Source organism: Pan troglodytes, chromosome 21, assembly GCF_028858775.2.
Source record: "Pan troglodytes isolate AG18354 chromosome 21, NHGRI_mPanTro3-v2.0_pri, whole genome shotgun sequence".
Classification (NCBI taxonomy): domain Eukaryota; kingdom Metazoa; phylum Chordata; class Mammalia; order Primates; family Hominidae; genus Pan; species Pan troglodytes.
The window spans coordinates 11,752,066-11,768,639 of record NC_072419.2 but is presented as its reverse complement, the minus strand read 5'-3'; the positions used below and the strand labels follow the sequence as shown (position 1 = coordinate 11,768,639).

The 16,574-nt window shown below is 47.3% G+C and overlaps 1 protein-coding gene across 8 annotated transcripts in view; it reads right to left on the bottom strand.

Annotated features, from left to right (window-relative positions):
• The window catches only part of CDS2 (CDP-diacylglycerol synthase 2), a 66,065-nt gene that overhangs the window by 13,556 nt on the left and 35,935 nt on the right, over positions 1 to 16,574 (bottom strand). For all 8 annotated transcript variants that reach the window (NM_001280219.1, XM_063802477.1, XM_054674278.2 and 5 more), the window contains 4 exon segments: positions 175 to 314; positions 2,386 to 2,483; positions 3,847 to 3,943; positions 5,463 to 5,599. In NM_001280219.1, coding sequence (NP_001267148.1) covers positions 175 to 314; positions 2,386 to 2,483; positions 3,847 to 3,943; positions 5,463 to 5,599 — 472 coding nt within the window.

The window sequence follows — 16,574 nt, the reverse complement described above, 5'->3', positions numbered from 1 at the left end:
AAAAAAAAAGGAAACAGCTGCTACAGCTTAACATAGAGCATCAGCTCTGCTCCCCTGCATGGTCACAGTTCATGTCACAAAACTGTACACTAACTAAGAAATTCCCCAATTCCTACCTGACAGACATACAAAAACAATACAGACACAAGAAATGCTGAACTGCTTAATGCATACCTATTAGATAGAGAGTAAAGGAAATGAACCGGTGGTATTTACTGAGAATCCGCAAAGGCTCTTCTCTCTGGACCAGGGTGAAGAAGTAATCCGTCACTGTCTCACCATAGAAGAAATAGTTTACACACAGGAGAAAGTACCTGTAAATGAAGACAGGTCATTGCCGTGGGGAGCACCCTTGCCTTCACAGCAAGGCAGTCAGACATCCCAGAGGAAGGGACAGAGGGCAGCAGAATACCCCCCACCCTTGAGTCCCCCAGGACAGCTCACAGAGCAACAGGCAGACCATGGTTTCCTGCTCTCTGGTGACACCGTAGGTGAGAAATTTATCTAGAAACAGACAGCAGCTTTCATTCACTCTCCATTTCTCCCAAACTTGAGACTCCGTTTTTGCCCCTTTTGTAGCATTCCCATACCTAACTGAGGGATCCTTGAACCATATGACCTACAAAAACACGCCTCATCCTGCTTCCCCAGTCTCGTTTCCACTCTTCCCAACAGGAACTCCTTCACTCCTATCAAAATGGTTTCTTCCGGCTTTGCCACACCTGTCTGCTGTTCTCCTGCCTTTTTCCTGCTCCTGACATTCTCTTTGCTTCTCCATTTTTTCACTCCTTGCTCAAATGCCATTTTATTCATAAAACTTTGCATGACCTAACATGACATCTGCCTCCCCTGCATTTATTTCTATAGCAAGTAATATGTGATTATCTGACTAAGCAATTAATGATGCATCTGCCTCTCTGAAGCCTGGCTCTGACAAACAGACCTTCCATTAGCATTAACTCTTCACTTGTGTATTCTCTCTCCTCAACTGGCGTTCATGAGAAGAGAAGCCATCCCTTGCAGCCTCCACAGTACTGCTGAGTATGGGACCATGCAGCCATCACTGCAAACCCCCAGCAAGGATCCTGAGATAGAGAAGAAAGTGGAGAGCTTTTCTTTCCCATTCTTTTTTTTAAATTATGAAGTACAAAAACTCCCATACTGGGTTTCTTTTCTGTTACATGGAAAAAACTTTCTTTGTAAAGTGACCACAGCCAGGAGTCAGGCCTCCTGAGTATGTTAACAAAATGCAAAACACTGCTTTCCAGCTAAAGAACAGCCACAAAAGGGAACTGCATCTTAAGCCAGGTGGCAATCACAATTCCATCTGGAGGCTGGGAGGCAGCCTGTCTGTTGGGTGACAGGAAACACCTCAGGAAGGGGGTGCCCAGCCTACATCTGAGCACATCGGCTTCCTTGACAGTGACCAGGTTGCTGGGGCAAAAACCACTGCTCTCCAGCCGGCTAAGTCATGGCTTCAACCCCTGTATCCCTGCACAGTGGGGTGAGAAGGTCCACATTTGCCCCAGGTCCTCTCAGCATGGTGCAGTGCTCTGCTCAAAAGTCACCACCTGAGAATACTACAGCCAATAAAGCAGAGTTTCAGATCAGAAAGGGGTCTCAGACATGTGCTACAGGTTTTTCTTTTTGCTTTAAGAAAGCTGAATCCTTTCCCAGGAAACGGAGAAAGCCAACTTTCCCAGCGGAGCCCAGATCCCATGCATTCAGTCTCACTCCTGCCCACTCTGGCACTCAAAACACCTCTGATGAAGTAGGGCTCAAACACCACAGTCTGGAAACCAGTAAGTCTCAACCATCTGTCTTAGAGATAAGGAAACCAAGTTCCAAGGATAACAAGCAAAGCCGGCAGCAGAACCTAACAACTTCCAGACAACTCTAGTGGGATGCTGAGATATGACGGCATGAAAAATATACTGATCTAGAAAAACGGGATCATCATGCAGAGTTTAAGGAATCCAAATAGCGAGGCAAACACAGTCACAGAATGCAGCCCATCTGGTTTCTTCTCAGGAAGATTCCAGACTTCAAGTAACTATAAGACTCCTGCAAGGCCAACCACACAGTCTGGCCTATGAAATACTCAGGTCTCAAAGGCACTGTGCGAGTCTGTGGCAATCACCTCTTTTCTCCTGCCTTTTTCTCTTAACATTCTCTTAACATTCTCCTAACATTCTCTTACCCATTTCTTCACTTATTGCTCAAATACCATTTTCTTCATGAAACTTTGTATGACCTAACATGATAACTGCCTCTGCAGCATTTATTTCTATAGCGAGTGATAGAAATACCCACCGTCACTGTAAGTACCTGCCACAAAGCACATCATCCAAATTCTAAAAGCCTCTGTGGGGCCGGAGAGCTTACCAGCTGAGGGTCCTGAACCAGGGCAGATCATACGAGTGGTAGACGTTGTAGCCAATAGTGATTATCTCGTGGAAACACTTAATCTGAACGCACATCACCTGCGGGACACAAAACATTCACTGACACCCCAATTCTTATGATTTTTGGAAATGGAAACCAACAGGTCATGAGCCTTCCAGAAAACCCATTATACTTAAGAAAAATATTGGGCCTCCAGTGGTTCTGCTTCCCTCCTCCTTCCTCTCTCATACCATCCCACAGAGCAATGCAGCCCTCTATGTCATAGGGAGTAGATCCAATTTTCCACTCACAATAAAATACACACCCTGATGTTTCAATTAACTTTTTTTTTTTTTAAGACAGGGTTTCACCGTGTTGCCCAGGCTGGTCTTGAACTCCTGGGCTCAAGCAATCCACCTGCCTCAGCCTCCCAAAGTGGTAGGATTACAGGCGTGAGCCACCGCACCCAGCCAAAAGGATTTTTTTTTTAAGTAGAGACAAGGTTTCACCTTCTTTCCCAGGCTGGTCTCGAACTCCTGGGCTCAAGCGATCCTCCCGCCTTGGCCTCTCAAAGTGCTGGGATTATAGGCGTGAGCCGCCATGCCTGACCCTCAATTAACTTTATTCTAAAACCTCCTTTTTAACTTTTTATTCTAGAACCTCCCAGGATTCAACCAATCCACTCTCCTTTTGACTCTGAATACTTGAAAAGTCTCAAGTATTCAAAGTCAAATGCTTTGCTCACATGCAGCTGATGGTCACCTGACCCTGTCCAGGACAGTGGGAAGACAGACAGAGCAGCTCTGTGGACTGGGATTTCCTTAATAAAAGCTCTAAGCCCAGAAGGGAGGCCCCAGGAAAACAGGAAACGAAACCAGGAGACATATAGAGACATGCCCAGGGTAAAAGTTTACAGAGTTGGAATAATAAAGTCAGTTTTGTTTGTTTGTTTGTTTTGAGATGGAGTCTCACTCTGTCGCCCAGGATGGAGTGCAGTGGCATGATTTCGGCTCACTGCAACCTCTGCCTCCCAGGTTCAAGTGATTCTCCTGCCTCAGCCCCGAGTAGCTGGGATTACAGGCGCGTGCCACCACGCATGGCTAATTTTTGTATTTTTAGTAGAGACAGGGTTTCACCATGTTGGTCAGGCTGGTCTCAAACCCCTGACCTCGTGATCTGCCCACCTCAGCCTCACAAAGTGCTGGGATCACAGGCAATAAAGTCAGTTTTTTAAAAGAAAAGACACTGAGACATCTTCAACCATAAACAACCAGCCTACACCAATGACCCTCCAGGTGGCTACTGAGAAGTGGGAAGTCACAGATGTTCTATGGCAGAGGTTTTCTGAGGAGCCTGGACCCCCGTCAATTCCCACAACCAACCCAACACCTCGCACTTAAGACAACCGGGCCTGCAGCAAAAACTGAAGGGAAAACTAAAATAGTGTGAAATGGCACTTACGATTATCATCAAAACCATTGGTCCCAGGTAAATGATGATGAAGAAAAATGCAATCATGGCCAAAGTCAGGATGCCTCTCACCCACCAGTTCTTCCATCTAGGTCAGAGAGTAGGGGAAGGAGAAAACACCAGTTAGGAGCCCAGAAAAAAACAAATGCACAAACTCAAGGGATATGGATCTTCCTGAGATGAGGGCCCTGAGCTCAGTCCTTTCCAGATTCACCGTGACGGAAGCACCAGCCACATGCTGGCAGGAGCAGGACCACTAGTACCAATGCCTAAGTCACAACCAAACTTGGCAAAAAATAAACCTAGCTTATATCTTAAAGAAGGTATCAGGCAAAACACAAACAAAAAAACCAAGGGAAATGTAGTGCCCTCTGCTTCTGTATCCACTTGGATGGTTTCTACAGCTGACTATCTGAAAAAAAAAATATTTTTTTCCGGCAGCAGGATCCTACACTGCACTGCCCTGAATAATTATGGGAATAATAGTAACATTATGCAATGATAATAACAGCTACCACAAATACGCATAATTTTTTTTTTTTTTTTGAGACAGAGTTTCCTCTGTAGCCCAGGTTGGAGTGCAGTGGCACAATCTCAGCTCACTGCAAGCTCCGCCCAGGTTCATGCCATTCTCTTGCTTCAGCCTCCCGAGTAGCTGGGACTACAGGCGCCTGCCACCACGCCCAGCTAATTTTTTTGTATTTTTAGTAGAGACGGGGTTTCACCGTGGTCTCGATCTCCTGACCTCCTGATCCACCCGCCTCGGCCTCCCAAAGTGCTGGAATTACAGGCGTGAGCCACCGTACCCGGCCTGAGTAAGGTAATTTTATGAGGACTTTACATATATTAACTCCTTCAATCCTCAACACACTTCGCTTTTACAGATGAGGAAATGGAGGCACAGGTCAAACAGCTGGCAAACAGTAAAGCTGGGATCTGAATCCAGGGGTCTGACTGCAAAGTCCACGCCCTTAACCACTGCACAATTCAGACTCCCAAGGGGACAGCTGGAGGCACACATAGGAACACTGAGATAATGCTTTGGGGTCTTATAATGTGTTTTTGATCTACTCACATAGCTGTGTTAAAAGAACCAGGTTCTCAAGGGCCAAAAGTTTTAACACTAGATTCACCTAGGTTAAGATGTTTCCCAGTTCTTCCTGGAGAATTTAAGGAACTGTTCACAAAGGATGTGAGAGAAACTAAACTCTGAACTGGAAACATGGACTCCTCAGTGAAAAGCAGCCTGCCCATTAATCGCAAACCCAAGGCTGGTTTCCTGTGCTGTGCAGTGTCAGCTGACCTCACCCACCTCCATCCCTCCTGTCCCCTCTTCCTCTTTGGACTGCACTTCCTAGTCCAGTCTGAAGCACCCTTCCGGGGCCAGATCCTTCCAGCCTTGGTTGCCCTCCCCTCCTGGTCACTGTGCTCACTGCCACTGCTAAGCACTAGATTACACTCAATGGAGCCTGGAGCAGTGGCATGGGAGGCTGAGGCAAGACAGCGGGCCTACTCTGCAAGACCACGGGCTCTCTGCAGGCTCTTCCAGGGCACTTGGACATGGTGCAAAGCCCCCAACAAGCACCTGCATCATTAAGCCAGGTTACCTTGAAGACAAGTTGGAAAGGGCCCTATTGAGGACCTCCGGGGTATCATCTGCAGAGACTGGCAGGGGTGCGGATTCTGCCCGGCTCTCACTGTCCGATGCAGTCTCTCCATCTACCTTTGCTTCTGACTCTGACTCCTAAGTGGCAGAAATACAGAAGAGAAAAAGGTCAAAAGTGCCGAGTAGACCATTGAGAAGTCTATGCCTGTCATGAGAGATCTGTGGGGGAAGACTCCAAACAGGGCCTAAGAACCTGGCACAGTCAGGTGATGGGACTGACAGGACTAGCAGCAATCCTGACACTGTTGTGACATGTGCCGAGGTGGCCAGCCACACTCTGCTGGAAGAGAGGTGTGCATCTGCACCGCGTACCATCTGCTTAACCGCAGAGGACAGATCCAGAAGAGAGAGAACATGGCTCCTTTGTATCCAAAGAATGCAAAAGGGAGGCTGGGACCGGTTTTAACAGGAGGCTATCCCTGAGCCTGCTAGGGCAGCCAATGGCACTGACCAGGCTCTCTCAGGGGAAGCCAGGTGGTGAGGCTGTTGCCCCTGTAGACCCGTTAATGTCAACATGTCCCAAGTCCAGAGTGTTATTTCCGGACTTCACTAGAGCACTCTGTGAGGAGGTCAATCACAGTCAGTGTGGACAACGAACCAGACAGCCTACTCCAGACAACGCTTGAGCCAGGACTGGTGCACCTCAGTCCTTTCCCTGCCACCAGGCCCTGGGTGACAAAAGACCCACAGGAAGTCACCCTGCTCCCAGCCTGGGTGAGGGAACCAGAGCCATGCCAGCAGCAAGCTCTTTACCCAAAGTATCAAGGGACAGCCTATTCTGAATCCTAGGAACCATCCTACCATTCAAGTATTTTCTTTCATAGGGGAATTCAGAATAGTTGCTATGAGAAGAGGTGGAGGAGAAATTAAATCACTTAGAGTAACAACACTACTTAGTATCTGTATAGCCCTGCAAGGTCTGAAGAGCCTTTCCCATGCAAGCTTCAGAGCAGTACTGGGAGGAAGGGAAGGGACAGGAGAAGCCCCATTTACAAGTAAGAAATGGGATCTGGGAAGTTCAATGTGTGGCCCAATGTCTCATATTAACCCAGGTCCTCTGACTTCCCTGATGACTGATAAATACACGGAATTGTGACTGTTTCACATGTTCACTGGCCATTTGGGTATCTTCTTTTGTCAAGTGTCTGTCAAATCATTGGCTAGTTTTTCTACGGAGTTTTCTGCCTTCCTTTTTTTATTGATTTGTAGTGGTTTATGTGCTCCAGATTTGAGTACTTTGTGTTACTAATATGTTCTCTCAGACTGCTCTAACCCCCACCTTCACCTCAGGCAAGGTTAGACACCCCAGTGATTTGCTCTCTTAACACTTGAACCTTCTCCCTCTCAGCGCTGACCACAACGGGGACTTTTGTAAATGTCTCCTTGGCTGACGACAAACTCCTTAAAGACAAGAACATAACTTCTTGTTCTCATTATCCCCATGCATGGCACACAGCAAAACACTTACTAATGGATGGAAGAAGAGAAGAATTAGGTTCAGGTGTGTAAAGAAAAACCCAGCCCCTGCCCTCAGGGAGACAGCTCTTTCTAAATTAATTTACAACTGTGACAAGACAGAGGGCCTTAACTAGTGCAGATTAGCAAAACAGAAAAACAAAACAGATTAGCAAAACAGAGGGCCTCGCCTAGTGCAGACTGCTGATAAAAAAGAGACAGCTGGCTTTGGTAAAGGCCTGATAAAGACGGCCTCATCATTAGGATCCAAGGGAAAGAGCCACAGCTTCTGAAGACAGAGACTGCTCCCTACTCTGCCACAGTCGAGCCAGGTGGCTCTGGATAAGTCACCCAAGTGCCTCTGTACTTTGGCGTCTTCACCTTATATAAGGTAAGGACCCTCCTTCCCATGGGGATTCGTTGAAGCGACATAACAAAACTCTCACCCAGGGCTGTGTCCCAGTACACCACTCCAGAGGTTCTGAAACACAGTAAGGTCTCCAGAGTCGTCCCTCTCCAGGGAGACTAAATGAAGACAAAGCATTCACAACAGCTGTCCAATCTTTATTTCAACATTGACACCCACACACCATCGGCAACCACCAGTTGCCAGTAATATTACAGTAATCATTGCGAGTTACAAGGTAATGATGCTGCCTGATCACCTGGTTTTGACCTCTAAAACCTCGGGGCTTCAAAATGCTAGCACCTGGACCCCACTGAGACTCCCACAGATGCATTCAGGAGCCTCTAGAAGCTGTAGGGACTGTGCTCCAGAGCAGCAGGCGAGAGGGCACTCACACACAGAAAGCCCGGCACAAGGTTATTTTTAACTTATCCATCCTGTTGTCAAGGAGACTCACAAAGGCTGCTAGTTCCCCAGGCAGGGAAGGACAGGAACGGAACCCAGGCAGCGTCCTGCGAGGGAGGAGCAGGCAGCTCCAGCTCCGTGCTAAGAGCCTCTCTGGACCTTCCGTCAGCCCAGCACTGCATCCTGCAACACTGTCAGACCTGACTCCTTCCTTGTAGGAAGGGGTGAAGTGAAGAGGGGTATCCAGAGGCAGAGAGTAGTAAAAGGAGATAGAGAACTGTTACAAAGATATCGCAACTATTGTTACCAAGACCTCAGGGGGACTGAGCTGAACAACTAAGAAATGAAGTATGTGTCGAGGAATTTATCCATTTCTTCTAGATTTTCTAGTTTATTTGCGTAGAGGTGTTTATAGTATTCTTTGATGGTAGTTTGTATTTCTGTGGGATCGGTGGTGATATCCCCTTTGTCATTTTTTACTGCGTCTATTTGATTCTTCTCTCTTTTCTTCTTTATTAGCCTTGCTAGCAGTCTATCAATTTTGTTGATCTTTTCAAAAAACCACTGAACAAACAAGCCTGAAAGAGATTAACTTTCTAGGTTTTTGCTACCTTTAAGTGAGTAACTCCAGGTTCCCTGGGCCTCACCCGGGCCTACTGAGGAAGCATCCTCTGAGCAGGAAACCAACACCAACCTACAGACCACTCTCTCCCACATGCTGAGACAGGGCCGAACAGGTGCCAACGGCAAATCCCTGTGAGCGGGGAAACTGCACAGCCTGGGGAAGACACAGAGGAGGAGGGGGACAGGTCAGCCAGCCACCTGGCTCCTGATGTCCTGTGGACGCCAAAGGGAACAGAAACCTGAGAGAACCTGGAGGCCTGCAGTCTTCCAGCTCCTCCCCACCCCGTGGACAAAGGCATTCTGCTTGGAGAAACAGCTGCTCATACCCAGGAAAAGGAAGCTGAGTGCCAGCGGCAGCTTCCACAGAGGGTCTGGAAGCAGGCAGGGACCTGGAACCCATGCTCCTTCCCACAAGAAAGGTGGTACATGTTGAACACGTTCATCAGTTTGCTCCTCTGGGGCACAGCGAGGTGGGGAGATGTCAAGAAAAACTTTCTGCAGAATAAGGCAGTGGCCAGTCCAGGAAAGCAAGGCCCAGGGCCATCTCTGACACTCATGACACACAGCACAGGCCTCCATCCTCTGGTCTTCAGTGGCGAAGGAATCCCTGTCTCGGAAGGTTGTTGGGATGACCAATGCGACCCCGATGAAAGGCTATGAAAACTATAAAGTACTGAATAGCAGCAGGTGCCTGCCGCACTCCCCTGAGTAGCCTGACCACAGCACACAGGACAGAAGCACGAGACCCTAAAACACCCACCCCAGACAAGCTGGGCACCCTTCCCAAGGAGAGCATCAGGCCTTGCTGGGGCCAAGTGCTAATAAATGATCTGGGCACAGCATTTGCCTACCTTGCTTCAAGCTCTTTCACACTGGTAGCCCCGACTCAAAACTGTAAGGTGGTGTCTGAAACACAAAAGCTACCCATTAAAGCAACAGTCCATGCTAGCAGACTCTGAAGCTGAACCATCTGCCAAAGTGTGGGAGGAAATCTTAGAACTCATCTCTACTTACCTCATTCTTCTTTTCTTTCCCATGTATGCTTTGTAATGGGCATTATCAAGACATATGCATGTGTTCATGAGTGTAAACTGGGAACATGGTAAAAACACCATATACATGTCAGACACGGCGGTGTGTCAGAGGCCAGGAGTTACCTGTTCACCACTGCACTAAGCAGTGCCTGGAACATAGCAGGTGCCCCAAGATTTGTTGAACTAATGAGCTAATTAATTCTACTTGACCTATGATGGACCAAAGTGTCCAGACTACACTGAGATATGATAGTACCCACTTTCCTGCTCGTGTGCCTGACTGGTGCCCCTGCAGCAGCCCTGGCAGCAGGACCAGACCAGCGTCCACTCCTGCCTCACTCCTGGTGGGTACTGAGACCAGCACAGCAGGGAGAGGCTGCCCTGCCTCTTCTGACTCATATCCACCCAGCTCCCAGGCACCCCTCCTCCTTCCTTCCCTTTCAATCCCGAGGGCCGGGAACAGAGGCCAGGTGGGGCAGACCCTCTCAGGTTCTCTCTCAACCACCGCCTCCCACAGTTCCTCAGCCATTTCCCAAGGGGGCTGTAGTGCTGGTATAAACAGGAAACAAGAGTGCTGCTTTAAAGGAAGGGGGAAAGCTCCTCTGAGGGCCCACCCCTTTTGGTTTACACAGACCCTCTAGAGAAAGGCAGAAGCACTTAGGATGAAGGACACATGGAGTGTCCTGTGTACCAGGGGCTCAGTTAAGAGCCATTAGCATTTTTGGAGAAACTCATGCTCAGAAAGCTTCTCCACCAACTGCCCAGAAGCTTCCCCACACCCAGCACTGACCCAAAGATCAGAACACAACAGAAGCAAGAGAAAGCAGTGAGGGAGGGCCAGAGGGAGCAGTGGGCAGGAGGGGATGTTCCTTGTGGTTAAGGTCTGGCTTTTCCTGGGGAGGGACCTAGCTCAGTCCAGAACAGCATTTGTGGAACTCATTTTCACTATCAACTCTCTGGGAAGAAAACCCTGCTGTTTGGGTTTCCTGCCAGCCTGGTGGGAGGCTTCCTGGACAGCATCCTTCTGAGGCTCCCTTTCGGTCTTCACTTGGTGCCAGGGGCCCACCCTCCTACCTGGATATTTCTCAAGACTCTGACACCCAAAGTAGTGATGGTCAGTGTTTGACCCAAAAAAGTGTGGCTGTGCCCATGGCTAGAGAGAATCCCTTGGGCACTGTGTCAGGCTCCACACTGGTGGAACCTATCCTACCCTATACCCCATTTCTTTTTTTTCTTTTCTTTTCTTTTTTTTTTTTTTTTTTGGGACAGAGTCTTGCTCTGTCATCCAGGCTGGAGTGCAGTGGCGCAATCTTGGCTCACTGCAGCCTCCACCTCCCGGGTTCAAGCGATTCTCCTGCCTCAGCCTCCCAAGTAGCTAGGATTACAAGTGCCCGCCAACACACCCGGCTAATTTTTATATTTTTAGTAGAGATAGGGTTTTGCCACATTGGCCAGGCTGGTCTTGAATTCCTGACCTCAGGTGATCCACCTGCCTCGGCCTCCCAAAGTGCTGGGATTACAGGCGTGAGCTACCATACCCAGCTCCATACCCCATTTCTTTACCAGATAATGACTCAGCTCTGGACTGCACTAAAGAAAACATATTAATATTCTGTTCATATTCGCCTAAGAGGAACTAAAAACTAGGGAAAGAAAATAAGCAGTACCATCATTCAGCTTTTCTTCTCTTTTTCTTTCTTCTTCAAGGAAATTTCATTAAAAGGCGGACTTCAAGGCACTGGTGGGTTATGCCTCCAACAACTCTGCCTTTCCCACTGACACTGCATTCAAATTCACAAGTTTCACTGACTAACTTCATAACCTACACAATTTTTTGCACTGCTTTATATGCAAATTATCAACTTTCTCCTGGAGGAAAGTCATTAGTCTAAGCCTAACTTTTCTGCTGAATACCATGGCCTCCATCTTCTAGATCAAGCCCTGTGACCAGCTGCCAGGGAGGGCAACTCCCCACTCACACAGGATCCTAGGAGAGAAATTACCAGAGATGGGTTTATCCTTAATAAGTGTCAGGGACTTAGGTGGCCCTCTCAATGAAAAAGCCAAGTAGGCTTTCATCTGAGTTCCTACTGAAAATAAATATACATATATACATATATATACATATATCTGACCAGTGTGTGACAGCATCCATTTGTGTGTGTGTATTGTTGGCAATAACAAAGAAATAATTTTAGCCCTAATACTAACTCCATTTGACAAGTTCAATTGTCAGAACAAAACACCAAACAGAAGGAGGACCCCACTCTGAATGAGTTCACAGTCATCCCCAGTATGGCCATACCCTGTCCTTCAAAAGCCTCACAGCAATAATGGGATTCAAAGAAAATGTATTCAGCTACCCAGATGGACAGCTTCACTTCTGGCATCTCTAACAGGTTAACTGCACTCAGAGAAAGGACAAGAAAATACATGAATGTGGCAGATTCAGCTTCTTAAAACCTAACTGGCTGTGAGCCATTTTGTCTCCAGATAAAGCTATTTACAAAGGACCACAGGGGACTTGGTAGAGGACACAACACTGATGGCAAAGGACAACTGTCCCCAGGACAGCCACACTCGGAGTCAGCCATGTGCTTGCCATGCCTTCTCCTCCCACCTCCTCAGAGACTCACTCCATTGCCCTCTCCATCTTCTCATCTGTCTCCCTCACCACAGCCCTACTTACAACCATCTAGGCAGGCTCAACAAACAACTTCTGACAGCTCATCCAACCAATGCACTTTCTTCCCCACTTCATGGGTAAACCTCTGGGAAGAGCTGTCGACATTTCATGTCCCCTCCCTGGCTGTGCATCATTCCTCAAACCACAACAACCCAACTTCAACCCCACCTGTTCCACTGAAGCAGCTCTCCCAGGTCAACAAGGACCTTGTCACGAAACCCACCAGGGACTCAGTCCTCACCTCGTTCAATCCCTCAGCAGCTTTTAATGCTATTATTGAAAAACACTCTTCCTCTGGCTTCCAAGCAGCACCTCCCCCTGGGTTGTTGCCTGCCTCTCTGGCCAGGCATCTTTAGCTGGCCTTCTCCTTAGGAACTGCCTCTTCATCAGCCTGTCCCTTCATTTGAGGGTTCCTTGGGGTTGGTCCTAAGCTCTCTTATTCTTCTGCTGCCTCCCACTCTCCCTGAGTTTTCCCATTCATTCTCATGCTCCCTGCTGTCTCTTCTTGAGCTACAGACCCTAAATCCAAATAACTACTAGATGTCTCCACAGACACCTAAAACTCACCATGTGTCCAAAATCAAGCTCATCATCTCTTCCCACAAACCTCTTCCTTCTACTATGTGACTTATCTTAGCAAATGGTACCCTTTCCCCGAATTTGCAAGAGAACAAGGTGGCCATCACCCTTAGTGGCTCCTTTCTCAGCTTGTAGATCTGTCACCAAGCTTGTTCATGCTACCTCCAAAACAGCTTTCAGTTGCATCCACTCCTTATGCCACCTGTCATTCCCTTAATTCAAGCCAACATCATCCCTCCTGAGTAACTGCAACAGCCTAACTGGCTACCTCACCTTCAGCCTAGAGTCCACTCCCACCTACACTCTCGCCACTGCAGCACGAGGACCTTCCCAGAAATTCTGATTGTGTCACTCTCCATCCTGAACCCCTTCCACAGCTCCCCAGTACCTAGATGACAGGTCTTCAAAATGGCATACAAGCCCCTTGAGATCAGGGTCTTATCTACTCATCCAGCCTTATCTCTTACAGCCATTCTGAACTAGAGTCAGTTTCTAGAACAGGTTGTACTTTCTTACCTTTAGGACTTTTGCTCCTGTGTTCCTACCTAAAACAGTCTGCAAACCACCCTCTACTAAAACCCACTTCTCTTCCAGCAAATTTTCATTGATCTTTTAAGAGTTCCCTTTCTCTCCAAATCTTCCCCAACTGCCTGTGTGTCCCAGCGGCCCCTGTCCTTCCTTAGGAGTGCTCCCCACCATGGTTCATGCCTGTAATCCCAAAACTTTGGGAGGCCAAAGTGGGAGGATCGCCTAAGCCTAGGAGATTGAGGCTGCAGTGAGACCTGATCATGCCACTGCATTCCAGCCTAGATGACAGAGCAAGACCCTGTCTCAAAAAAACAAAAAACAAAAAAAGACGGCTTCCCACACCGCATAGTCTCCGCCTCGAGACCATCATCTCTGTGGGGGAGCCATGTTGACTTCCTCACCACTGTACCCCCAGCACCTGGCCTGGCACCTAGAACCACATCTGCATAGGCAGCCACAGCCAATTATGCTGAGAGAATCCAGGGTTTGCTAAAGTGGCAGGTATAGCTGGGCTACATATAGCGTAGGCCAACAATTCATTTTTGCACTCAGTAGCACTAGAGGAGGCATTTTAGGGCTGCAGCCAGCTGTCCCACTGTTTATCTCCCCTTCTTCTTAGACATTTGTGGCCAAATGTATCCTAAGCGATACGGGGGTTTCCAAAAAAAGTACAGAATCTGTATGTCTCAGAAAGGATGAGGAAATCCTGTCTGAAATCCAGCTTCTAGGAATGCAAGGCTTTCTAACTCAAATACGTACAGTTGTACTGAGTCCCAACCTCTGCATGACTGCCAGTCTCATACATTAAACCCATAATTTTTGTGACAAGGAATGATCAGGAATCCTTTCTCCCAACACTCTCTCCCACCTTGCCCATTGAAGCCTCCTTCTGGAGTAGATGCATCTGTTTACTAACAGCAAGCATATAACTATAAATATGAAATAGCTGCAGGAAGTACCAACCTCCATCACAAGTCATTACTTAATTCAGAACAGAGACTATCAGAGACAAGAAAACCACTCAGGTCCCCAGGAGGCTCTGCCAATGGCTCTGTTCTGATGACATCACTTGTTTTCCTATTGTCTTCCAGGGTTAGGGGAAAGACACCGAAAATCAGAAGCCCCACTGGAGTCCAACGGGTCCTTCTATTATCGGTTCCTTAGTCGGGCACCTCTATTTAGTATTTAAGGGAAAATGAGTTTTCAGCCTTACTGGGGAAGGAAGGAATTTTTTTTTTTTTCAGTTTATTAAGATAAAGCTCTCCCAAGGAGGGAGTATGTCTAATACTGCCAAAAGATCTAGTAAGATGGAGAAGAAAAATATATTCGCAATCTCAAAACTGGGCTCAAGTGTGCTCCCCAGACCTCTGTCAGGAAGCAGAACCAGGACAGCTGCTGGGCTCCACATGCGACGAGCCCCTAAATCATAAATCGCCATCTGGTACCTGCTTCACTGTCACTCACCTCACAATAGTGCTTTCTACAAAGATTCCTAGACAAAATAAGTAGACATGAGAGCAAATGTCCCCAGTGTCTCATGCCACAACCTCCCCTACTCCTGTGGGCAGACAAGCACCCTGGGGCTGTTTACCATATTGGAACATTATATTGTCACTTTTGTAGTATTCCTGGTTTATAACCAACCATCATGGAATCAAGTACCAATCAAATAGACTCTAACTATTCAAGGGAGAAACTAGTATGTTTCTCCCTTGAAGAACATGGAATTAACAGTGTTCTCAATCCCAAATGTGTCATATTAGTTATAGAAGAAATTATGGGGTGGGTGTGGTGGCTCGTGCCTGTAATCCCAGCACTTCAGGAGGCCAAGGTGGGCAATCACCTGAGGTCAGGAGTTCAAGACCAGCCTGGCCGACATGGTGAAACTCCGTCTCTACTAAAAACACAAAAATTATCCGGGCGTGGTGGTGGGCACCTGTAATCCCAGCTACTCGGGAGGCTGAGGCAAGAGAACTGCTTGAACCTGGGAGGTAGAGGCTGCAGTGAGCCGAGTTTGCACCACTGCTTTCCAGCCTGGGCGACAGAGCTAGACTCTGCTTCAAAAAAAAAAAAAAAAGAGAAGAAATTATGAAAGCCACAATGCTAAATAGTTTCTTTCTCTTTTTGATAAATCACTAAGGATACCTGGGGAAAAAATTAAATTGAAAATGAGAAAGTCTTTGAAGAAAGATTCCTAATGGCCAACGATAGGACAATTTGAGCATTAAAATAATAAAAAGTGATTTAAACCCAAGTATATAAAAATTTATGAGTTCATAATGATAACTGTAAGAAACTACTGGCCAGGCGCAGTGGCTCACGCCTATAATCCCAGCACTTTGGGAGGCTGAGGCGGGTGGATCACCTGAGGTTGGGAGTTCGAGACCAGCCTGACCAACAGGGAGAAACCCTGTCTCTACTAAAAATACAAAATTAGCAGGGAGTGGTGGCCCATGCCTGTAATCCCAGATACTCAGGAGGTTGAGGCAGGAGAATCGACTGAATCCGGGAGGTGGAGGTTATGGTGAGCTGAGATTGAGCCATTGCACTTCAGCCTGGGCAACAAGAGCAAAACTCTGTCTCAAAAAAATAAACAAAAATAAAAACGAAACAAAAAAACTACTTTGGCCACCTTTGAAGGGTGCTGAAACACCAAATCTTTTTTTGAAAACCAGTAATTAAAAGGAAAGAGCCTCCCTACATTGCCCAGGCTGGTCTCGAACTTCTGGCCTCAAGTGATCCTCACGCTTTGGCCTCCCAAAGTGCTGGGAGAATAAGCATGAGCCACAGTACCTGGCCATCAAATTACTTTCAAATATCCATTACCCCAGCAAAGAAAAGTCAATGTGGCCACAGTATGATCTCCCTAGGCTCTGGAGACTAAAGTGCATCTTCAAACATAAGTAAATAAAACAACCTCCATGCTGCCAAATCAGACAGATTCATCTTATCATATATCTTGGCAATGTCAGATCTAGTTGACCATTTCCTCCTTGAAACATTCTCCTCTCAGCTACCTCCATACCATACTTATCAGGTTCTCACTCTACCTGACTGGCTGCTCTTTCTCAGTCTCCTGTGACTTTGAAGTCTACCTGACTTCAAAATGTTGAATGGGCCCTGGGCTCAGTTCTGGACCTACCACACTCTCTCCCTAGGTATCATCATCCAGCCCCTTGGCTTTAATTACCAATTTCATGCCAATGACCCCAACATTTGTATCTCCAACCCCAACTTCTCCCCCAAGCTTCAGATTCGTATTTCCAACCACTTACTGACATCTCCACGAGAAAGTTCTTACAGGCATCTCAAAGTAACACATCTAAACAGAACACT